At 38.3% G+C, this 25583-nt stretch overlaps 2 protein-coding genes across 2 annotated transcripts in view; both read right to left on the bottom strand.

Moving 5' to 3' along the window:
- LOC129437125 (uncharacterized) overlaps positions 1-25583 on the bottom strand; it is a 96804-nt gene that overhangs the window by 61336 nt on the left and 9885 nt on the right. The gene's annotated exons all lie outside the window — the stretch shown is intronic.
- On the bottom strand, positions 8807-23852 carry LOC141363268 (uncharacterized). The gene is made up of 2 exons (XM_073865919.1): positions 23748-23852; positions 8807-10839 (listed from the first exon to the last, which is right to left on the bottom strand). The coding sequence occupies exon 2, from the start codon at positions 10541-10543 to the stop codon at positions 9713-9715; it is 831 nt and encodes a 276-aa protein (XP_073722020.1). The 5' UTR covers positions 10544-10839; positions 23748-23852; the 3' UTR covers positions 8807-9712.

Raw genomic sequence — 25583 nt, 5'->3', positions numbered from 1 at the left:
AGATTCACAGTACAAAACTGGCATGCACTGGGTTGACACAACTTATCAAAAAGTGCTATTGGAGGATTACGCCTCAAGGAATACACCTCATTTCAGTACAATATAAGGATTACATGTAGGCTTATATAATTGCTTTTTGCCAAACAATGAAAAAGACTGTTTCATCGGATGCACGTGATACTGCGTTACTGAGACTGTAACGAGTACAATATGACCAAAATATAAGCGTTAAATTACTGCGTTACAGCAAAAATTAATGTATTACTGTAATATATTATATTTTGTAATTCATTAACTTACTCCCAAGACTAGAAATTATTTGATGTTTGTCTGATTCAGCTAAATGATGTTTAAGCTGTACCTCTTGTTTCATTGCTAAATCTCCTCTTGACCTCAGCTTTGTCTCCAGTAACGCCATCTCTTTCTTCACCTGAGAGATTTCTGTAATGAAATCATCAATATATCCAGAAACAAGACTCTGTTTACATTGAATGAAACACGCAAGAGAGAAAAACACTGAGGATACACAAACACATCACACGCGCGCTCTTTCTTTCTTTCTTTCTTTAGTGAGTTTATCTGCGGACTAAAGAGCTGCAGCGCCTCCTGCTGTACTGGAGAGAGAAGACGCTCACTGCTTTACAATGGATTTAGTAAAACAAGTATGCGTCTCAATTATGGCCAGAAATCATCACAAACTATTGTATAAAGTAATGACTAAATGAAAAGAAGGGGTGGGAAAATAATTGCTGAAGAATAAAGACAAAACATCACATTTTTAAAGTCATAAAGATAGGACATCATAGGACAAAGGAGATTTTTTTAGGACAAAGGAGATTATGATCAGATTAAAAATAAAAACACAACATTTTATTTTCATTGTAATAAGGTAATGTTGCAGCATAACATTTAAAAAACGTAAAATACCTAATTGGCACGTTTTCTTTAGGTAAACAAAATGTAACCCTGAAAAAAAAACAATAGACACCATCACAGAAATTCTATTGGTTTTATTGGGAATTTTATTTGGTTCTAATGGAATATGGCCCAAAACACACTAGTTGTTTTAATGGTAAAAGCAAATGATTCCTATTGGTATTTTAATGGAAACCATTACAATTTTCTGTAATGGCTTAATTGTTTTTTCAGCAGGGTAATCACATCTGTTCACTATGAAATCAAAACCAGACTAAAATGCAACATTTGAGAGAAGTTTTGTTCAGATGTTAAATTAACACCCTTGGAATAAGACATTTAAAGAACATCATGACCAAAATACAGCCAGATGTTTATGTTACTATGTTATTTTAGTTTAAATGTATGTCGACCCACCAAGAAAATGCCCGGTGTGCCTGATGATTACCAATCCAGGCTGCCTACCATTATAAAACAAAACACTAACAATAAAGCTGAGATACATTTAAACCAATGCATCAGAACCAATGGGGTTGTATTTTTGGTATAGACCCTTTTACAGCCCACGTGATCAAATAGCCTGCGCGTGCATTTTGGCAACAGAAGTGGTGTTATTCCCCATTGGTTCTAACGTGTAAGCAACTTAAAGTTTATTAAAACGGTTTCCCAGCATCAAAATGTCTGGTTGTTGCGTTTGGTTGCACTAATATAATATACTAATATACGTATGTATCTGGCCACTATTAGGCCATCTGCTAATGTCTTCTATCCACTCCACTATAGTACAAGGATCTGGTAGCTGTGTTGAAAAAGTTGATAAGCCAATAAAGTCGATAAAGTTCTCTGTCTGTGTTTCTTCACTGCTGATTCTTGCCATACTTCCATTGCCAAACTGCATGCGCATACGTTGCCACGTCATCATTGTGTACAAACAGTAAAAGGTCAAAATAACAGTAAAAATAACAGTATTGTCATGAGGTTATTTAAATGTCTTATTCCAACATTATGATTACGTTATTTAAACACCTAAACAAAAGGTCTCACAAATGTTGCATTTTTGTCTGTTTTTTTTGTGATGTGATATTTACGTTTTTTGACTGTTTGAATAAAATGTACCAATTATGTATTTTTATAACGTTTTTAAATTTAGGGTGTGGTTTTTATGTTGTGCTGCAATATTACCTATTAACAACCAAAATACGTTGTGTAAAGTTGTAAAAAAATGTTTTGTGCTTGTATTCCTAATCATTGTCTCTTTCATGTTTCGTTCTTTATGACATTAAAAACTTGATGTTTTCTTTCTTCAGCACATTTTCCCACCCCTTCTTTTTATTTAGTCATTACTTTAAACAATAGCTTTAAACGATTTCTGGCCATTCTAGTACCGAGCCCCTAGAGGACATGGTAGTGGACAATATTTGGGATGAGAGGACATTTTATTTAAAAGCTTTTGTGTTCTCTAGCAAAACTTTGCGTTCTTTTGTGTTGGAAACCTTTTTAGCAAAGACCAGGAGACTTGGATTTCCTCAAGCTGTAGTCTTTATTGCAGAAAGCGATCTTCAAATCAGAGCATAGAGCCCTAGCCCAAGTCTGACTTAGAGCCCTACATTGGATTCATACAGGGGTCAGTCCCCTAAAATGGAAAACAAAGCACTAAACTTTGAAAGCATTGAACATCCAAACATTGAAAAGAAGTAACCCTGCCACTCCCAATCCTTCAGTTTCACCAACTCTTAATCCCATCAACATTACCATCTCAACCACTGTCTCACTCGGACCATTTCATTATCATAGTAATGGGTTCACACCTTAGGCTTTCCATTCACCTTTGACTCAGACCCTTGGCCCAAACATAAACAATATGCCATCAACTCAAAACAATGAAACAAAAGGTACCATTGCCACAGTTACCTGGTTAATTTCTTTCATATTAAGAAGAGACAGGAACTTGTAGGAACCCACTTACATTATCATTTACAGGACAGAGTTACTTGGTTTTGCTCTCAAACATGATGAATATAAATATATATATATACACAATAAGATAAAGACCATGACTTAAAATTATATTTCAACAATTGCAAAGATATTGCGTTCACTAACAAAAAGAGCCTGCTGTATTTTTCTCCAAACCCTTTGTTCTTGTGAGTAACCACGGCTCGTTATAACTATAATTAAAGAATTATAAAACAAACTTCAATATGATTAAACACCACATAAAGCTTTGCGATGGAGGATGATCTTCAGGAGTTTCTAAGGTCACAACATGTTCCAGAGGAGGACATCAACCACATGAAACCAGACTAGGTGGGTGATGTTTCATTAAGAATCAGTGGCCTTTATTTAGCTAATATCTAAAATGATAGCCAGATGTGTTGACGTGTAAACATTTAATGTTATCCTTTAAAACAGTGGCCACATAGTCATGTTTTAACTGTTTTCCCACCATTAACGAGTTATGTAGTCAATTAAGAGAAAACGCTTCCCTGATGAGATTTTATGGTAATATATAATTCTGCTAGTATCCACTAGGTGGCATTCTTACCCAACTTTAAAAAACTGAAGCATCAACTAATTGACTCTTTGCCAAGTCCCGCCCCTCCTTAGTTACTGTTGCTACGCCTGTCAAGCTTTCCTGCCTGGCAAGTCTATTACAGTATGTATGCACTGGTGCAAGACATTCCCAAGAAGATAATCAGTAATTTTTGGTTAACAGGTGAAATATCTGAGAGTAGAGTTCTCAACGGGCATGAAAATTACAACCCGACCCGGGGCTTTTAAAGCCTGGACCCGATGTAACCCGACACATCAACATTGAATTATCTGCCGGAACCCGACCCGCCCACACACACACCTTCTCATACACGTATCATGACCAGCAGACGGAAATTCAAATCAACCTTAATCGTTCACTCTTTTTAAACAATACAAACAACTGAAACAATAAACTTTAGATATATAAATAAGCTATATAAATATGCCTTAAATAAAAATCACACAATAATAAATAAAAAGAACTCAAACGTGTACCCAGCCAGTGGCTACCCCTCCTGTATTAGCAAAGGTGAATTCACCTGCGGCAAGTTTACTTTTCTCCAACTCCATCTTCTTCTCCAGGCTACAGGCATGCACACAGGGGCGTCAGGTTTGCCCCCGCCCCTCTCTGTGATGCACGTTGCACGCAGCAGCCAGACTTTTTTACAGTGAACAATAGAGATGGTTAATAATTTTTATTCACTAAGCGGAAAAGATTAAGCCCGAGGTCCTGGAAGAGGCCGTTTTCTTTTCTGCCAGAGGCTGCTCGTCACAACATCAAGCAATGCTTTGGTTACTTAGCAACGACAGACACTTTGGAGCGCCACATGCTTTAAAGAATCGGAAAGCGGCACTGTCACGTTTTCTGTGTGGTTTTAGATGCTAAATGTTAAGCAATTAAGCATAATGTGCTTGGCCATTTCGGTGGGTGCATGAGCCCCAGAGCAACCACGGGATCGGCGTCTATGTGCGTGTTTATTATCACTTTCATCCGTGAAACAACACACCTTTTTGGGGTTATAATGTCTGCACAGTACTGAAAACGCACGTTGCTGTACTGGAAGTGCAGATTGATACTTTTTCGCAACCTTGACCAAGAGAGAACATCTTACCTCATTGTTCCGCCCCCAAGCCAGCGGTTCACACTGATGTTTGGGTACAATAACCCCTCGTTTGATAAATAGGCTGTATATCATCAACCATTTCAGGTGATAAAGCATATTGTTTAACAAACAAAGTCTTTTTTATTCACAGTTTGGCCTGTATGGTGCTTAACCAAACCCGACTCTTCTTTATAATATGACAAAACTTGAATTTACTTTCTGGATTTTCATTTCCAATTTTTCCAGGTCGAGATTCCACAGGATGGGACTTTATCGAAACATTAACATAGATATTCAATGTGTCAGTATCAGTATCAGTTACCCCACAGAGCAAACACTTTTGTTAGCAATTAATAATTAGGCCCTCATATATTATTGCTAAAATTCATGAACAAGTGGTTTCAGTACCCACAAAAAAAAACTCTGCAATGCCCTGTTTCAAGTTTTTAAATTTTGTATTTATAAACAACACACTCATTTTTGCTGTTATTAATCATTTAACACCATCCATCCAGACACGCTTAAATGGATGCACAAAATTGAAAGCTGTCTCTGCTTTACCCTGTTTTGTTTTAATTACATATAATAGATCACAATGTAAATGCACGCAGAAGTCTATGCCTTTACTTGGGTGTAAAATGTGCTTATATTATCTGCAGTTTCCCAGGAAAGTATATGAGGAGAATTTGCAGTCTTTGAACCCTACAGCATAGCATTATTAAATGAAAGCACAAATATCTGTTCAAATAGATCTTTTTCAGTTACACCCTCACCCAAAACTAAAATAACATGTAAATGAGCAGTTAATTGAGCATATTGCGTATGCATACGTAATACATTGACAAATTTAATTGGGTTTTTTGTGCTTGGATCATTTTTACAAATCGTGTCTATATCCATCATATTTGCATGATTTCATATGAATGCAAAACTATTTTGTACTTCTGTTTAAGCCAAGTAGCTTTCTTATTTTTGTAAGTTGGATTGCGAGCATCATTTTGTCAGGATCCCATCACCAGCACCATTCACATCATTATGTACTCCTCCCACTCATTCCCATTCCCCAGAATACTAATTACCACTACTTGTGTCCCATTACCATACACCTTTAAATATCTCACCTTCACACTCAGTCCCCATCTGGTCTCATCACTAAACGTTAGACTCACCCGCTTCACTTACCTGGAATAACCCATACTTTAGTACCTGAAGATATCCTTCACTCAGCCTGGCTACATTTACGTCCTCAAAACCCCACTGCCTCTTCAGATCAGCTGCCTCTGCTTGTCCCATGGCCCAAACAGCAACGATCTCTGTATTTCCAAATGCAATCACATACATTTTACAACAACACTGCACGAGTGGCATTCATAATTTATCTGCTGTCTGGATGAGCACTCATTTTGGCTCAATCCTCGTGGAATTCGAATTCCTCAGTAATCCAATCTCTGTCCAGTTTTCTTCAGCATTTCAAGGAAGTCTTTGTCGATGTCCGATCTCTCCGTACACAATTCTCTCTTCAACCTATGCCAAAGAAAACTATCTGTGAGTTCATATGCTCTAGAATTCCGTACCCTAGCGTCCTCCAGTGGTTGGAATGAAACTGCCCTCGTCACAGCTTTTCTTCATTGACCCAATCCCGTTATTCAACAACTAATAGTGGTTTATGAGGATTCAATGGGTGTGGAGACTCATCCGTGTATCTCAACGTCTATCTGCCTGTGACGAAGTACCTGCTGCTCCAAATCCTCCGCCCCCGGATTCTTCCCCGGTTCCTCCAGCACCTGAGCCTATGCAAGTGGATTCTACGCATCACTCTCTCTCTCTCTGAACGTCAACGACATATTTGTAACAAGCTCTATTTTGTCTTTATTGTGGAAGAGAAAAGCATGTCATCGCTGACTGTCCAGTTCGACCTCCTCGCCCAATGGTAAGCTCAGTTCAACTTACCCCGAATATTGAAGCTTTAAGTCTAACTTCAGCACATCTGTTAACCTCCTGTATTTATGTCCCAGCAAAAGCCTTCGACCCAGGATCTGCTGGAAACTTAATTTCCACTCACCTCTTACAAAAACTGAATATTCAAAGATGCAGATACCCACAAGTTCTCGCTGTACACACCATTCAAGATAAAACATTGGGTAGAGGTCGTATTCACCATAACACCACCTCGTCAATCCTTTGTATTTGATGCCTACATGTGGAGGAGATTTCTAAAAATCTATCCAACATCGACTAGAACGGAGAAATCATCAGCTGGAGCGAGAAGTGTTTCCAGTCCTGCTTTTTGCCCATCCAAAACTCAATTCTCTTCATCACTCTTCTTCATCCGAGTCTACTCCCTGTTGGGAGTTAACTTACCCCATATCGACCTGCTACCTGGAGCCTCATTACATAAGGGTCGTATCTACCCGCTGTCCATTCTAGAACAGAAGGCCATGAAGGAGTATGCGAAGGAAGCTCTCAATCAACAGTTCATCCAACCATCTACATCCCCTGCCGCTTCAAGTTTTTTCTTTGTGGCCAAGAAGGACGGTGGTTTAATTACCGACACCTCAATTCTCAGATGGTACAGTTCAGGTACCCCCCTTCCTCTGGTCCCAGCCACTCTGGATCAGCTCCAAGGACCCCATATTTTCTTTAAACTGGACTTGTGAAGTGCCTACAACTTAATCCGCATCCGTCGAGGTGATGAATGGAAAACTGCCTTGGTAACCCCCTCAGGTCACTATGAATACCAGGTCATGCCCTTCGAATTATCCAATTCGCCTTATGTATTCCAGGGATAGATGAATGAAGTCTTCCATGAATACCTCAACAAGTTCGTCATCGTCCTCATTGACGACAAAGATTTATTCCACCACATGTTGTGGCAAAAAGTCTTAGCTTGAATCTTCATAAGAAAAAATACTCAGGAGACAAAGGTTCCAGGTGCCAAACAAAAATTGCTTTATTCGCTCGAGCCAACAAAGTGAGACAATCAATACCCCTCATAGAGGCGCTCAAAGATCATCTGCCCTCCCAACATCTGACTCCATTTTTATACAGTAAGATCAAACACTTCTTATCTGAGATGACGTATATTCTTATCATTGGTCTCAGTCTGCCACAATTAATTTTATTTGTTTGATGCAGCAGAAGTGCAGCTGCATCCTGCCTCAAATCTAAAATGATATATTCTGCTTATTGGTTTTCATGGCCTTGGCCTAGCTTGCACAGATACCTTATTGTTAATGTAGCGAAGTACAGCTGGACGAATTCTCTAATCTAAAATGACGTACTCTTGTTTATCAGTTTCGACCTCGCTTCTCAAGATAATCGTGGCGAGAACAATCGGGGTATAGTCGCAGGATCGCACCTGGACTCTTTAATAAGGGAAACGAAAGTTAACTGAGAAAACGAAAGATAACTAATCTGAAATGGCGTCATCTTCTTTATCGCTTATGTCGACCTTGTTTCTCAAACTAATCGTGGCGAGAACAATCGGGGTATAGTTGCAGGATAGCACCTGGTCTCTTTTAATTAGGAAACTGAGAAAAGAAAGTTAACTGAGGAAACGAAAGTTTAACTGGGTGTCTTATATCCTTGTGTAAAAGCAATGGGCCTTAGAAGTTTAACTGGGTGTTATTATAGCCTTGTGTAGAAACAATAGGCCTTAGGCCTAGTATACAGTATATGATCAGTAATATAAACAAAAATATCTTTGTCTTATCTATGTACCTGTACACATCTGCAATGAACTTTTGGATGCTGCTCCCTCCACTCCAGGCTCAGGACATCTAGGTAGCAAGCGGACCCTCTCGTGATTGTCATTAAAATACTGTGATGATGAACATGGGAGTTTATCATCCCAGGAAACACTAGTAAACAGTATTGGATGATATTTTGCCTTATTGTTTATTTTGTGTATTAACTTGACTGTGATTGAGAGTAAGGAATAACATTAATGTCTGGAATTTTTCTTTAATTACTGGGTTGTACCATTAAGATGTACAAAAACAAAATTTCAACAAAAATTGAAGTTGTTGATGTTACGTCTAGTGATGGGTTGTTCGCAAACGAACCGGATCTAAAAGACGATTCTTTGTAAGGAACAAGAAGAGCCAACTCCCCTTCAGCGAGAGAGACGAATCTTTAGCCGCATGCAGGGGCGGGACCTATTTGTATTTGGCACACAATGCGTTTAATCAAATGGGAAGACAGACTAGGATTATGCCATTATGTGAAAGAAGAAAGGGTGATAGATGCTGTAAAAAGCCAGTGTAGCCAGGCCAAGTACACAGAGCGATATAGAGAATTAATTAAAGTTTTATTATAATGTTAAAAAATACTCATACAAAAAAGGCTTTTATAAAACCAATTGATACAAAAATTGCATGCCAACACAAAAAACTCACACAATTGCTAAATTAGGCTAAAAAGAAGTCTCCCAGTGATTCTAAATGAAGAGCCAGAGCCGATTTTAAATGAAGAGCCAGAGCCGAATCTATGAAAAAGCCAGACTGCCCATCACTAGTCACGTCAGCCTTCTGGAGCTTCAAGATAAAAGTTTTCCAAAATATCAAATTACACTTTTATTTTGCTCATTAATCACAGATTTAAACACATATACATGATTGAATTAACAATAAAACTATGAAATATGGCTCTTACACATGGTGAGGTAAAAAACGTTTAGTCTCTGTGTCTCTTGGTTTACTAAACTAACATTTACAGAAGTGTACAAAATCTAACATTCAGTGTACTTTCATGGGTAAAGTTATTTCAACTGTTTATTTCACTCATAAAACAATAGTCAAAAAACAACACTTTCATAGTAGGAATAAAGAATACTATGGAAGTGAATGGGACTCACAAGTGGCTTGATTTCAAACTTTCCTAAAAAAAAACATTCCCACAAACATTACGGTACATTCACACGGGGTGTAAGCGTTAACGCTTCCCATTCACTTTTAATGGGTGATGTCATGCATTGCCTAACTGAATTGTGGAACCATCAGTGCCGTTGCTCGAGGCAGAAGTTGGACATTTCTCAACTTTAAGCGGCAACGTGTGCGACAGCCAGTCAGATCGCCTTATGCAAATAACCTAGGGAGAGCCAGCCAATGACATTTATGGAAAACCGGAGCATGTGTTGCGGGCACTGTGATTGCATTCCCTCAAGCGTTAACGCTTTCGCCCAATGTGAATGTACCGCTATAGTGTGAAGGTTTCTTTCCAGTGTGAACTCTCTGATGGGCTTTTAGGGAACCTGACTGAGCATAGGTCTTGCCACACTGAGAGCAATTAAAAGGTTTTTCACCTGTATGAAGTCTCTTGTGATTTAGTAACGTAGCCGCTTGTCTAAAACTCTTCCCACAGACACTACAGTGATGAAGTTTTTCTCCAGTGTGAACTCTCTGATGAACTATTAATTGAGATGAATTAATGAAGTTCTTTCCACATTGAGCGCAGACAAAAGGTTTCTCTCCAGTATGAAGTCTCTGATGGTATTTTAAGGAACTTGACTGCGCAAACGTCATGTCACACTGAGAGCATTTGTAAGGTTTTTCACCTGTATGAATTCTCTTGTGATTTCGTAATGAAGACCCTTGACTAAAACTCTTCCCACAAACACTACAGTGATAAGGTTTCTCTCCAGTATGAAGTCTCTGATGGACTTTTAAGTTACTTGAAAAAGTAAAAGTCTTGTCACACTGAGAGCATTTGTAAGGTTTCTCACCTGTATGAATTGTCAGGTGTGTCACTAAACTTTCATGTTGATTAAAACTCCTCCCACAAAGATTACAGTGATGAGGTTTCTCTCCCGTGTGAACACTCTGATGGGCTTTTAAGTAACCTGAGTGAAAAAAAGTCATATCACACTGAGAGCATTTGACAGGTTTTTCACCTGTGTGAAGTCTCTGATGAACTTTAAGATTGTCTTTGGTTTTGAAGTATTTTCCGCATTCAGTGCAGTTGAAAGGCTTTTCATCACTGTGTGTCCTCATGTGATCATTTAGTTTATAGGAAGAGACACAAATCTTCCCACACTGCTCACAGTGAAACTTCTTCTTCTTCTCTCTGTGGTCTTCTGAATGAGGTTTCTTCTCTTGTAAGGTAGTAAAGCTGATCTCAGATCTGGTGAAGAGTTTTTGTTCTGTGTGTTTTCTCTCATGTCTCTCTAAATGTCTCTGTGAGCTGAATGTCTTTCCACAGGTGATGCAGGAAAGAGTTTGTGCTGTCAGTCGCTCTTTTGATGTTGAGGACGTTATTTTTATATCCAAACATGAATCACTCTTCACATCTGAAAGAAACATGAAACAATTAAATTGTCTTTTCACTCTTATTTAAACATAGAAGGATGGAGAATTGAGATTCTGTATCTTTTTCTAGATTCACACATATAGACAGAAGACAGATGCCAGTCCTGATATTACAGCTGGGTCACTGCTAGTGATGGGATTTTTTAAGCGAGGGTTCGGAACGCGTGTCGAGAATAAATGGGCATGCCAAATAAAACCTTGATTCAGGACTTGTGTTGTTTATGTAGAAATTACATAACCAATAACAAACGAGGCCTCGGTTCGGTCTAAGTATCGAACCTGGAAAAAAGTTTCGAAACTCGCGCCACCTTGTGGCTGTTGTGGCATTTTAGTGTCAGATCGGTGTCAGGAGAAGTAGAAGCAGCGGTAGAAGCAGAGCTCATTATTAGTAATAGATTATATTATTAGTTATATTACAGGTGCTATTCATATAATTAGAATATCATCAATAAGTTGCTTTATTTCACTAATTACATTCAAAAAGTGAAATTTGTATATTAATTCATTACACACAAACTGATATATTTCAAATGTTTGTTTCTTTAATTTTGATAATATAACTGACAACTAAGGAAAATCCCAAATTCAGTATCTCAGAAAATTATAATATTACTTAAGACCAATACAAAGAAAGTATTTTAGAAATCTTGGCCAACTGAAATGTAAAAACATGGAAAGTATGACCATGTACAGCATTCAATACTTAGTTGGGGCATCCCAGGTGTTATGAGAGCCCAGGTTGCTCTGATATTGGCCTTCAGCTCTTCTGTATTGTTTGGTCTGGCATATCACATCCTCCTCTTCACAATACCCCATAGATTTTCTATGGGATTAAGGTCAGGTGAGTTTGCTGGCCAATTAAGAACAGGGATACCATGGTACTTAAACCAGGTACTGGTAGCTTTGGAACTGTTTGCAGGTGCCAACTCCTGTTGGAAAATGAAATCTGCATCTCCATAAAGCTGGTCAGCAGCAGGAAGCATGAAGTGCTCTAAAACTTCCTAGTATATGGCTGCATTGACCTTAGACCTCAAAAAACACAGTGGACCAACACCAGCAGATGACATGGCACCCCAAACCATCACTGACTGTGAACTTTACACTGGACCTCAAGCCATGTGGATTGTTTGTCTCTCCTCTCTTCCTCCAGACTCTGGGACCTTGATTTCCAAATGCAAAGTTTACTTTCATCGGAGAACATAACTTTGGACCACTCAGCAGCAGTCCAGTCCTTTTTGTCTTTAACCCAGGTGAGACCCTTCGGACGCTGTCTGTTGTTCAAGAGTGGCTTGACACAAGGAATGCGACAGCTGAAACCCAGGTCTTGCATGCGTCTGTGCATAGTGGTTCTTGAAGCACCTACTCCAGCTGCAATCCACTCTTTGTGAATCTCCCCCACATTTTTGAATGGGTTTTGTTTCACAGTCCTCTCCAGTGTGCTGTTATCCCTATTGCTTGTTAGAGCTGCACGATTCTCTAAACAACGAGAATCACAAATCTTTTGCTTAAAATAAAGATCACGATTCTCAAGAACTTTGTTAATTTTAAAGACGTACAATCCCTGAACATTAGTTTAACATTAGTTTTTACAGGTGTAAAGAATTATGCTTCTGAAAGTTTTAGATAATTGTAGATAATCTTAATCCTCGACATAAGGAGTTGAAGGGGAAGGAGAAACGCAGCCAAATACAGGAAGAGGTCAGAGCTGCTGTGGAGGAAGGAAGGACGAGTAGAGCAGCTGGAATGGGGCAACAGGGGGCCTGGACCAGGTGGAAGCAGGCCATGAATCGCAAGGTCACCTGGACGGAGCTGTGGCAAAGTGAGCCGCACCGCATAACCTTTCTGATTAGGGCAGTGTATGATGTCCTGCCTAGCCCAGCAAACCTCTGTATGTGGGGAAAAGCAGACACACCAACTTGCCATTTGTGCCCAGCTCGTGGAACATTGGAGCACATTCTCAGTTCCTGCCCAACAGCGCTCGGCCAGGGTCGGTACACTTGGCGTCACAACCAGGTGCTGAAATCTATTGCAGACACCATCAGCAAAGAGATCAGCAAAGGCGGCCGAGGGAGCAATACCAATTGCTCAATCGCATTTGTTAGGGCAGGAGAACAGCCACAAGCAGGGAGGAAGGCACCAGCAGGGATCCTGGCATCAGCCAAGGACTGGAAACTCTCTGTAGATTTGGAGAAGCAGCTTAAATTCCCCCAGCACATTGTCAGCACAACGATGAGGCCAGATATTATCCTAGTCTCAGAGAGCACCAAGAATATCATCATCATGGAGCTGACTGTGCCATGGGAGGACCGTTTGGGAGAAGCCCACGAAAGGAAGATGACCAAATATGAACATCTGGTCACAGACTGCCGAGCACAGGGCTGGAAGGCGAGATGCATGCCTATCGAGGTTGGCTGCAGAGGATTTGTGGGCCGCTCGCTCCACAAAGCTTTTACTGCGCTGGGCATTGTAGGAACAACAAGGAGCAGGGCCATCAAGAACATCACCAATGCAGCCGAGAAAGCTTCAAGATGGCTCTGGATTCGTAGAGGAGCACCATGGGGGCAAGCGAGTGCTACCTGAACACAAATCGCGGTCTGATCAGCCGTGGCTGGGTCACCTGGGCGAGGGTGTCTGATGTTGAAAGACCCGAAACACTCGAGGACCTCAGGTTACATCACTGATGATGTGTTCAGGTGCATCTGAAGATGTGTTTCAAGAACATAAATTCAAATGTATTCATTTTATTTAAAGAGAAAAATTAAAATATACATTTTAAGTAGCCTAAATAAAAAAACGAATAAGTTTTGGTGCAAACTACTGCCACATGGATTGACATCACTTTATGTTAATGAGCAGAGGTGGGACAAAGTCATTGTTATGCAAGTCACAAGTAAGTCTCAAGTCTTTGCTTTCGAGTCCCGAGTCAAGTTGAGTCAAAGACGAGGCAAGTCCCGAGTCGAGTCACAAGTTAAAGCCAACAAGTCTCAAGTCGAGTCCAAAGTCCTACCACAGAAATAAAATGCGTGCTGTGGACAGGTGGAGGGAGGCCCCTATACTGCATTGCATTCGCAAAAGATCAAATTGGCCAAAAGTCTGTCGATAGGGACGCAGAATGATGCCACCATGGCTGAAAACTCGCTCCACTGGAGAACTAGAAGCAGGCACTGCCAAGACTCGGATGGCTACTTGAAAGAGTGAAGGAAGGGGTCTTACTGTTCAGTGCCCAGTACATAAGGGCATACTGTCCTTCTGCCATGTCAATGTAGTGACTTAGCTGCAGTGGTGTAGTCTAGATTTTTGTTTTCCCTTTGACCCTTATGCTCACTCGTCCCAGCGCGACACCCCATAAGCACCACCACACTCACAGATGCATACAGTACAGATATTCATGTAACAGAGCATTCTGAAAGTTTACTCATAAACACATAAACTGAATGTGTATGAACATGTCAGTTTATTATAAGAGAAAAAAAGAATTTAATAGCCAATTTGCATTTACAGCTGGGGAAACTGGACTGATTTTTAGATTAGTTTAGTGTTAATTAACATCTAACTCATGACCAAAAGTTACTCAACTGTTAATTAAAATTAAATAAACTGTTTACAATCTTCAAACCCTGGCTAAAACATGCATTGAATGAGAAAAAAATCCACTCTTTCAATAGCTATTATCTGACAACTATTGATAACATTACCATGTGTAATTTAATGGTGTAAATGTTTTTAATTAATACACATTTAAGATGACCATGAATTAACTCTAATTTGAAAAGTCTTTGATATAAAAAGCTTATTTGCATATAATACAAGCACTGTCTAAAAATGAAAATAGGCTTTTACTTAATTATTGTTACAAGATTATCATATTCCCTAATATTAGACACCCAAATCAAACAGAAGTTTAAGATCATATACATCTTGAACGTAGATATATAAATGAACACAGAGAAGGAAAGTTTAACACTGTGAAGCACAAACAAACATGCTGAAGGCAGCTAAAAACCATCAGGACATAAACACGGGGCTTATTTTATTGCATTTGGAGTCTTACCTCCAGATAAAGTAATAAACTGGACTGATGATTTAAATGTTGTTTACTCACATGTGCGTTGTTAACTCTCTGGATTTTATGTTGCAACACTCGTTCACTTCACATGGATTGTTTGTTTACAGTGTCGCGTGAGCAGCTACACTGCAGGTTCTAATTCATTTGGCGCTAAGCAGACCTCTTGGTGATGTCAAAGTACAGCGAGAGCGATTCAAAGCAGATTTCTCCATTTCATGACTGGAATCACTCTCGCGGTACTTTGCTGTCACTCGCCTGTGGCGCCACATCGGTCTGCTCCCCAGTCCCTTTCGCGCCGCTATAATAATTTCATATGCCGATCGGATCGCGCAGTCGGCAGGAAGTCAAACACACCAAATATATAGCCTAATATGTATATGCATTTCAACCCGCTAAAGTAGCAAGTGTAGCATGCTGGTCAGTGCTTCACTATGACTAAAAGTTTGAAATGTCACAAAACCATGCTGTTACGCACCCTCGCGCTATTTTTAGTGGGTATACGGAATTCCTTGACAATTCCTAGTGGGTATAAGGTGTGTACCTGCATATTGACTACACCACTGCTGAGCTGTACTGCTGCTACGGTCCCAACATCCAAACCAACGTGGGACTACAGTGATTGGCTGTCGTGCAGGCAGCGCGTGTGCTCTCTGCATGCAGGTTGTGCAAATTTTTTTCACAGATGCAGATACACTGAGAGCGGCGCGGCCGTGTGAAAAAAAATTCCCCAGGTTTTCGTGTGAAGTAGCAAGTCTTCTCGAGTCATAAGGCGCAAGTCCAAGTGAAGTCACGAGTCATTGATGTTGAAGTCCAAGTCGAGTTGCAAGTCTTTGTACATTTTGTCGAGTCGAGTCCGAAGTCATCAAATTCATGACTCGAGTCTGACTCGAGTCCAAGTCACATGACTCGAGTCCACACCTCTGTTAATGAGCTATGATGCGGTTCGGCAGCAACCAATCGCAAGGCGGAAACGTTGGGCGGCAACCAATCGGAAGGTGGAAACCTCTGCTTGAGAGGATTCCAGAGAATGCATTCGAGCATCGGATCGTTTTTGAAGCTCTCGCTGGTGGCTTGAACGTCCATTGGGTGAAAAAATCTACATGCACGCTCAATCTTCACACCCACTAGAACACTTGGGCCAAATACAGGAAACTTAATGTAAGTGGCCAAGTGCAAAGACAGCAAGTGTGGTTATTTGGACGCAGCCAATGATTTCCCCTGTGGTAAAAACCCTTTTGGAAGGGATAAGATTCTCTTTTTGGTACTTAAACAACATCAAGGTTCTTGCCGGCCGTACCTGCGCATTGCTCTGCCTAACTCATTCTCTTAAGTTTCAGTTTCTTTCTGTCTTACTTCTCGGCGAAAGCATCTGCTGTGCACATCGAGCACATCTGGCTAGTCAAGACGTGATCGCAGCCGGTGTGATTGCGTGTTGACGAGAGAACTGACAAAACTGCTTCTTTCTCCCTTGAAAATATAATTACCTGAATTGTTGAAATGCTGGATTAAGATTGTTTGGGGGGGGTTGAATCGAGATAACGATCTTTTAATGATTTATCGTGCAGCTCTATTGCTTGTACACTTTTTTTACCACATCTTTTCCTTTCCTTCGCCTCTCTATTAATGAGCTCTGTGAACAGCCAGCCTCTTTTGCAATGACCTTTTTGGCCTTGCCCTCCTTGTGCAAGGTGTCAATGGTTGTCTTTTGGACAACTTTCAAGTCACCAGTCGATGGAGAGACACCATCGTGATGCCACGCCCCCTCCCCACTCCGCTGCGAGTCGACATACACTTCTCTCTTCTATATAGACTATAGTTAACCTAATATCTTTGCGTGAATTGCTCTATAAATTAAATAGAAAATATAACTAATGCATATATGCTATTTTAAATACTGTAGTCTACGCCTGAGACGTGACGTGTGTTAGTCTGTGAAAATATCCTGTCAGGCATTTGATCTTGACTAGGGATGGGCACTGATATTCGAATATTCGAATGGCAATAATAATTCGAATTTAAAAAATGCTATTCGAATGTTTGTTTGTTTTTAATGTGCCACCAAAGGGTAACAACTTATTTAATGCTTTTTCACTTCATCTATACTGTCTTTTACAGACTTAAATGTAAAATATACATGAACATTAATTTGTATGTATTTCTGATTGTTTGGCAATGCAGATTGCAGACGAATTTAAGTTTTTCCTTTTATCTCCGGGTTTGTCCGCGCCGCGCCGTATTTGGCCACTGGCTCAGTGAGGGCTCACGTGTTATTAAACGTGCTTCTCCGCCGCCCGAATCAACACATCATGAGAGATTTGTAAGCTTTCTGTTATAAAGTCTACTTTATTTTGTTAATAAGGAGACAGACACGGAGAACGAAATGAAACGGAGAACATTTATTATATGCGGTGCTCTTTCGAAAATGAACCGGATAACTGCACATGGCAGTTTAAAGCAAAGCACCGTCTTTGTGAAATGTTGTTAAATTAAGCTAACGTTAGTAACTTTGCACAGTCAACAATAAGGTATCGAGCCGCTTACGTTATTTGTAAAATAATGTTAAATACCGATATTCAATCTTGTTCAATCCGTCTGTTGTTTTTATCGGATAATCATCATCACGAGGAAGAGTTTTCTCCGCAGCACCAGCATTAGGCTATTGTATCTAGTCAGAAGAACGGGCTTTCACCGAAGCAGGTAGGATAAATACGGTTTTCTTTATTCACAAATACATGTCAAACTAAACTGAGAAGATATTTATATGGCGACTGAGCAGTCGGTTATGTAGATGTGTTTTTTCGTTTGCTCCGGTCTCTTGGTGTTTTGAGTCTGTTTAAATGATGATAGCCTACTTTGTCAAGTCCTCAAACTTTAAACTTCACAAGTCCTCAAACTTCGCTTAGATTTGGGGTTAGTGTATAATAAAGCAATAAGCCCCAAGAAGCAGTGGGTTACCAGTGCATTTTATAACGGCTAAGGGGCGTTGTTAGGCACGACGCGAAGCGGAGTGCCTAAAACCCCCTTAGCCGTTATAAAATGCACTGGTAACCCACTGCTTCGCGGGGCTTATTGCATTTATAAAACGGTTGCTTCAAATTATGTATAGCAGGATTTCATATAATAAAACACAGCAAATAAGTTGTAATTATATTAGTACAGATATTAGTCTTCCGCCAAACAAAGTAGTTCCTCAGACTCAAGTGTGTCTGCAACAGAGCGGTTCCCAAGCAAAACCGACGGAGCAAAGACACAATGAAAATATGATTCATTAAGACTGTGGTGTTTATTTTCATAAATTAACATTCATCTAATTTATACATTAACATTTATACCGTGCAACTGTTGACGTGTGGATCAAATATGCTTGGAAGCATGCTTAACACTTTCCCTGCCAGCGTTTTTTAAAAGAGTTGCCACCCAGCTTTAGTTAAACATTAATGCCTTCCAGAAAAATTTTCTTCTTTAGATATATAAACATACAATATATCAAATGAAAGAACAGACCCTCTGCTTTCAAACAACAAAATAAAAACGTTTCACCCTACCTTCAAATGTTCTTTTATCCTCTCAAATTTTGAGCAAAATGTTGGGATAATTCCATTTCTGTGAATGACTTTTGTTAGAGATCCGATTCAAATCGCTGATCAAAAAATACACTTGAGTTTTAAAGTGTTGAGTGAAAGCATCAGTGTTTATGTTGTTGTGTAAGATCGCCACCCAGTGGATAATATACGGTACAACTACTCCTCACGGAAGCATTAATCAACAAGAAAACTCAACAATATTTATTGACACTTATCTGGATATCGCCATTAATTGTTCAATTGTTGAGGATTATAATTAATACAATACAATATAATTAGCCCACCCAATAAATCAAAATTGACAACAAAATCCGACATTTTGACAGTTATTTTCTACAGTACACAACAACAGTGGCGCAGTGATACAAGCTATGTAATACGGTTTGAGCCGTGGGTTTACCGGTGAGTTTTATCACAGCTGAGAACGCGTTTCAACCAATCAGAATGAAGAACCAGAACTGGCCGTTTTATAATAGTTGGTATAATATAATGTATGTAAGATCAAACAGTAATGAATTAATACTAACGACCGACTTGAAGCTAAGGATTTGACTAGACTTCGCTCCGCATTAAGTTTTAACGCATTTTTTTCTGTAGGATATTTTTTAAGAATAATTTAAAATATATATATATATATATATATATATATATATATATATATATATATATATATATATATATATATATATATATATATATATATATATATATATATATATATATATTTTTTTTTTACAATGTTTTCAACTTAAAAATACATACATATATATACATACAGAATATAAGTTTAGCTTGTTGTGGATATTTCCTAATTATAAGCCTTCTGTGAAATTATGACAAAATGAAAAATACAAAACACGCATGTCTTAATTAACAATTTAAATAAACGAATATTCGTTCTTTAAGAGCTTAAATATTCGAAAAATTAAATATTAAAAGTAATATTATAAAACGGCTCGTTCTGGTTCTTCATTCTGATTGGTTGAAACGCGTTCTAAGCCGTGATAAAATACCCCGGTAAACCCACGGTTCAGACCGCATCACAAGTATCACTGCGCCACTGTTGCTGCGTACTGATTTATGAAAATAAACACCACAGTCTTTAATCATTTTTTAAATTTTCTACCTTTGCACAATTATGGCGATATCCAGATAAATGTCAATAAATAAAACATTTCGTCAATAAAGAGAAAACGTTCTCTGAAGTTTTTTTTGTCTTATTGATATTTCCGCTATTATCCACTAGAGGGCAATCTTACCCAACTTAAACACTGAGGCATTCACTCGACACAACAGCGTTGTGGTGGATTTAGCGTGACGTGTGTTTTGATCGGGCTCTGAATCTGATCTCTTACAAAGTTCTTCACAAAAATGGATTTATCTCTGCTTTTAGCTGAGAATTTGAGAGGTGATAACTGGTAAGACAACAAATGAAGGTAGGATGAAACGTTTTTTGATGTTGTTGGAAAGCGGATGGACTGTTCTTTCATTTGATATTTTATTTTTATTATGTTTATTTAAAGAAGATAATTTTTCTTCAACTAAAACTGGGTGGCAACTTAAAAAAAAAACGCTGACGGGGAAATAGTTATGCTTCCAAGCATATTTGATCATCACTTCAACAGTTGCACGATATAAATGTTAATGTATAAATTAGATGAATGTTGATTTATAAAAATAAACAGCAGTCTTTAATCATATTTTCATTGTGCCTTTGCTGCGTCTGTGTTGTTTGTGAACTGCGTTCTGTTGCAGTCACACTTGATTCTGAGGAACTACTTTGTTTGGCGGAAGAGTAATATTTGTACTAATATAATTACAACTTATTTGTGTTTTATTTTATAAAATCCCGCTAACGTTATGCATATGAAGTAACCGTTTTATAAACGCAATAAACCCCTCGAAGCGTTGGGTTACCAGTGCATTTTATAACAGCTAAGGGGGTTTAGGCACTCCGCTTCGCGTCGTGCCTAACAACGCCCCTTAGCTGTTATAAAATGCACTGGTAACCCAACGCTTCGAGGGGTTTATTGCTTTAGTAAATTACTGGTAATAGTAAGTTCCTGGAAAATTCCCATCCCTAATCTTGACATTGCTAGAATCTTGTCTTTTTACATGTTGTACATTTATCTTAAAATAATTAATTTTGTACAAGAAAACAGCCCATATTAATCATTTATTAGTAGCCTATTGTAGTGTCTCGGGAGATCGTGCTCATTGTTACATTGAGGCTATACTGCACTGAAGCGGCAGATTAGGATATAAACCCAGAATTCAGCGAACGTCAAGAACAAGAAAACGGGAACAACACTCCGACCGAAACGCGGGATTTACATACACAGACCATGTTTAAATTTCGATGTGTCTGGCCCTGTTCACTTTGTCTAGTTTTAATAAGCTGCGGATTGAAGTGCTGGCTGCTCCCCGCGGTGCTGAAGACCCGCTCTCTGACGGAGTACTGGTGGCACATATGCACAGATATTTACGTGCAAAATTTGGAAAGCGTGAAGGAGTCGTTGGGTTAGTAAAATAACGAAATTATAGCTTTTAAATAGAAAAAAATATTTATGTAAAGAGATTAAAAAGTGCTTAAAAGTGCACAACTCTTCTTCAGTGGATTAAAGCTACTTTTTCCCCTTATGTGCAACCTATAGGAAAGAGACATTAGTTGGGATAGTAAAATAACAAAATTATAGATTTTAAGTACAGAATAGTATTCATGTAAAATATATATTAAAATAAAAAGTGCACAACTCTTCTTAAGTGGAAGTAATAAAGTAAAATAACGAATAATAATTATATAATAACGAATAATAACGAAAAATAACGAAAAATTAAAATACCCCCCCCCCCACCTAACGATATCATCGTCCATCGCGATGGTTTACGTAACCATCGTCAACTGCCAATTTATGGGGACATCGCCCAACCCTAATATATATATATATATATATATATATATATATTTGTGGTGATGGGCGATAATTCAATAATAATAATTTTCTAACTCTAATTTTCTATAAATTTATCTAATAAAACGATAATGACAGTTCGATAAGTTATCGATAAAGACAAAGAAGCGTATAAAGTAATGGATGATTATTTGTGATTATCCACAATTTTGTAGGAGTCAAATAGAGCAATATTTTTTGTACAGAGACTTTGAATTCTTGTTGCATTATATGGTGACACTTCTAGAATGAGATTAAGTGTTTTTTAAAGGGTTAGTTCACCAAAAAATGTTAATTTTATCATAAATAACAACGGACCCCTGTCTAAACCCACAAGTGCTCCGATTGTCTTTAGAACCCATTTTACATATTTTTGATAAAAACCGGGAAGCTTCTGTCTGTCCCATTGCCTTCAGTTAGTTTCATAATTATTTCCCCCCAAAAAGCAATGAAATACATCACCAAAAGGTCCATAATTCATTCAATAATAATATTAGAAATACTATTAACATTTCTGTGCTCAAAGAAAACAAAACAAATCATTTTACTCCACAATTTGTTCTCCTCCTTGGTTGTTTAGTGTGCGTTCACAACCAGACTACGGTGCATGCTGATGACATCTCTTGCTGACGGAGCTGCCAGCATACAGACACAGAATACACTGGCAAGTAATTTGCGCATTTATACGGGCTGTTGAAGTATTGTTTACAATGTCTGCATAATCGCTTAAATAAAAAAAGTGGATAAACTACGTCAGCAGGTGATGTGTCATAGTCTGTTTAAGACAGAGGTCCCCAACCACCGGGTCGCGACCCAGTACTGGGTCGTGGACAAGTTGCCACCGGGTCGCAAGAACGTCCCGAAAAAATGTGTATAATAGCCACGTAATAGCTTAATCGGGTATTTTGTACTGTAAGAGCCGACTTCAAATAACATCAATCATTTCCACTTTTAAACAGAGCCGCGCTCTCTCTCTCTTTTTCTCCGCCTCTCTCTCTCTACCAGCGCATCAGCGATCACATTGCTGTCATTAGAGTTTGAGCATACAGTACTTCTAAAACACAATCGATCAAAGAATTGCGGAGGTATGACTTTATGAATCATTTGCAAATGTACGTCGCAATGATGTACATATGCGGAGACGTTCAAATGTGTGACAGCGCAAATGACTGAAAAGTAATTATTTTATTCTTCTTTAAAACAACTTCAGAATTATCCATCAATCGTAGCACCATGATCAAAATAAACTATTAGGCTAATAATATTTTAACGGCTACACTTTTAACGTAGGTTTGAAAGGAACCTAAACTTGTCAATCATCATTAATCATGGTAAACGTGAGTCTCCGTGCCTCTGCGCCCAGCCGCAATTCTTCTGGCATCTCTCCTCCTTCACTGCATTTTTCTTCTCTTCTGTTACTTGGAATTGGGTCTCGAGCCCGACCATGATTCGAGCTGCCTTCGAGAACAGCAAGCCAAGTTCGTTTAGGTTCCATTAATTATTAAGACTAAATGGGCAGGCAAACTAGTAAAAACAATGTAAGTAAAAAACAATCCGCCAAAATATGGTTTTACACGTCTATAGAAAATATACTATAGCCTAAATAAAGCAATTATTAATTTTCCTAATGCATGGTTGTTATCTTTACTTCCGTTTAAAACGTAAATTTCGAAAAGGAGGATTTTCAGCACGTTTGAACAGCAACTCAGCGACCTCAACCCCCCCCCCAAATCTCACCCCCCGGTCCGCGAAATTTTTTTAAAGCTGAAACCGGTCCGTGGTGAAAAAAAGGTTGGGGACCCCTGGTTTAAGAACAACTAAAGAGGAGAACAAATTATTGAATAAATTTTTTCAATTTGGTATCTCTGCAAACAAAAGTGTTCTTGTCACTTCATAATATTAATATTGAAAGACTGATGGACCTTTTTGGTGATGTCCTTCATTATTTTCTAGGGAACATAATTGTAAACTTACTAAAGTCAATGGGACAGACAGAAGCCTCCCAAATTTCATTAAAAATATCAAAAAATGTGTTCTGAAGACAATCGGAGCACTTGGGGGTTAAGGACGACACAAGTGCCGATTAAATTAACATTTTGGGGTGAACTAACCTTAAGTCTACATGCCTGTTGCTCAATAAGTATGAAAGATATCATAAACTCCTTTAACATTTTAGTACTTATATTTTTTGTTCTTTTGATTAGAGAGTTTGAGACTGAAAACCCAAAATAGGTGCTCAAATGCCAGTTAAAAATGTTAAAAATACAACAATAATTGAGGAGAGATACCTGATGGAATAAAATCATCATCTTCATCAGTGGGATATTCCTCTTCTGTGGGTTCAGTTTTGATTTCTCTGGGTTCAGTTTTGATTTCTGTGGGTTCAATTTTGATTTCTGTGGGTTCAATTTTTATTTCTCTGGGTTCAATTTTCATTTCTCTGGGTTCAATTTTCATTTCTCTGGGTTCAGTTTTCATTTCTGTGGGTTCAGTTTTCATTTCTGTGGGTTCAGTTTTCATTTCTGTGTATCCCACATATACATACACTGAAGATTCACAACAATCCACATCCTGACAACACAACACACACAGATAGTAAAATTAGAAATGATTTGATGTTGTCTGATTCAGGAAAATGATGTTTAAGCTGCACAAACCTCTCGTTTCATTGCTAAATCTCCTCTTGACTTCAGCTTTGTCTCCAGTAACTCCACTCTTTCTTCAGCTGATAAATTTTTGCTTAAATTTCGCTTAAATACACAGAGACAAGACACTCAATGAAACACGCAAGAAAGAAAAACACTGAGGATACACAAACACATCACACGCGCGCTCTTTCTTTCTTTCTTTAGTGAGTTTATTTGCGGACTAAAGAGCTGCAGCGCCTCCTGCTGTACTGGAGACAGAAGACGCTCACTGATTTTTTTACGGCTCTGTTGTTTCTGGTGTGTCAGTAGGGTGTACAGTGAGTAAGAGTGTACAGTGTACACGATATAAGATAAACAGTGTAATGATCTGCACCAATATTAAAATATATGTAGATACTCACTGTTGATTCAAACACTGCCTACAGGAGACAATTAAACTGCAATGGAATTTTGTGAATTGAACAATTAATAACACACATTATGGTACCTCCCTTATGAAAATTAACCACGGTTTTATTGTGGTAAAAGGGTTACCATGTTTTTTGTGTAGTGATTACTATCAGCAAAACCATGGTTTTACTACACTAGCCAAGGTTTAACTTTCAAATTGTTTTACTACAGTAACCACGTTTTTTTTCTTCACTTTTGGCATTTAAATATAAATACATCAATGTGGTACATTTTGAAAGTAAAAAATAAGTCACTGGATTTATGAGGAATTTTATGTTCTTGTTAACAATGTTGTGCTCTATTAGTAAACTCTGTGGTTGCATACAGTGAGGAAAATAAGTATTTGAACACCCTGCTATTTTGCAAGTTCTCCCACTTAGAAATCATGGAGGGGTCTGAAATTGTCATCGTAGGTGCCTGTCCACTGTGAGAGACCACAATATATGATTTTTTAAAACTATTTAGTGATATGATACACAAAAATTATAGTATAAATAGTGGGAAAATTTGATACAGATTTATTATTTACCAAATCCACGCACATGCTTGTATGTTCGACTTGATACAGTTGATGACAAAGTTCTGCGAGAGCAGAGTCATTTTATAGTCAGGAGCTTTATTTATAGGACCTTAATTTATAGTCAGGTTTACTAATTCTTCCTTATGAAAAATAAACACGCAGTAAAGCTGATTAATTTACTACAAATACATGGCTATATACAAATACAGTAGCACAGCAGTTTCTTTTCTATCATTACATTACTTGCGTTTTAAGATTATGAATTCTACGGTTTCCTTTTCTCCGCTAATATAAAATAATATTTTTTAAGGAATTAAAGAAATTATTCTCTCTTTAATATGCAAATGAAAAGTCCAGTTTAAGTTTAAAGCCTTTATTTTCATCTGTATAGATACATGTACAATGACTTCCTTTTTTATTACCACATTACATTCAACTGTGATTGTCATAATAATAAAGTAAAAAGAAACCTGTTATACTATATCCGGTGTTTGTGCATTGAAGTG

Source organism: Misgurnus anguillicaudatus, unplaced genomic scaffold (genome assembly GCF_027580225.2).
Source record: "Misgurnus anguillicaudatus unplaced genomic scaffold, ASM2758022v2 HiC_scaffold_33, whole genome shotgun sequence".
NCBI classification, from domain to species: Eukaryota; Metazoa; Chordata; class Actinopteri; order Cypriniformes; family Cobitidae; genus Misgurnus; species Misgurnus anguillicaudatus.
This window is presented reverse-complemented; position numbering and strand designations above follow the sequence as displayed.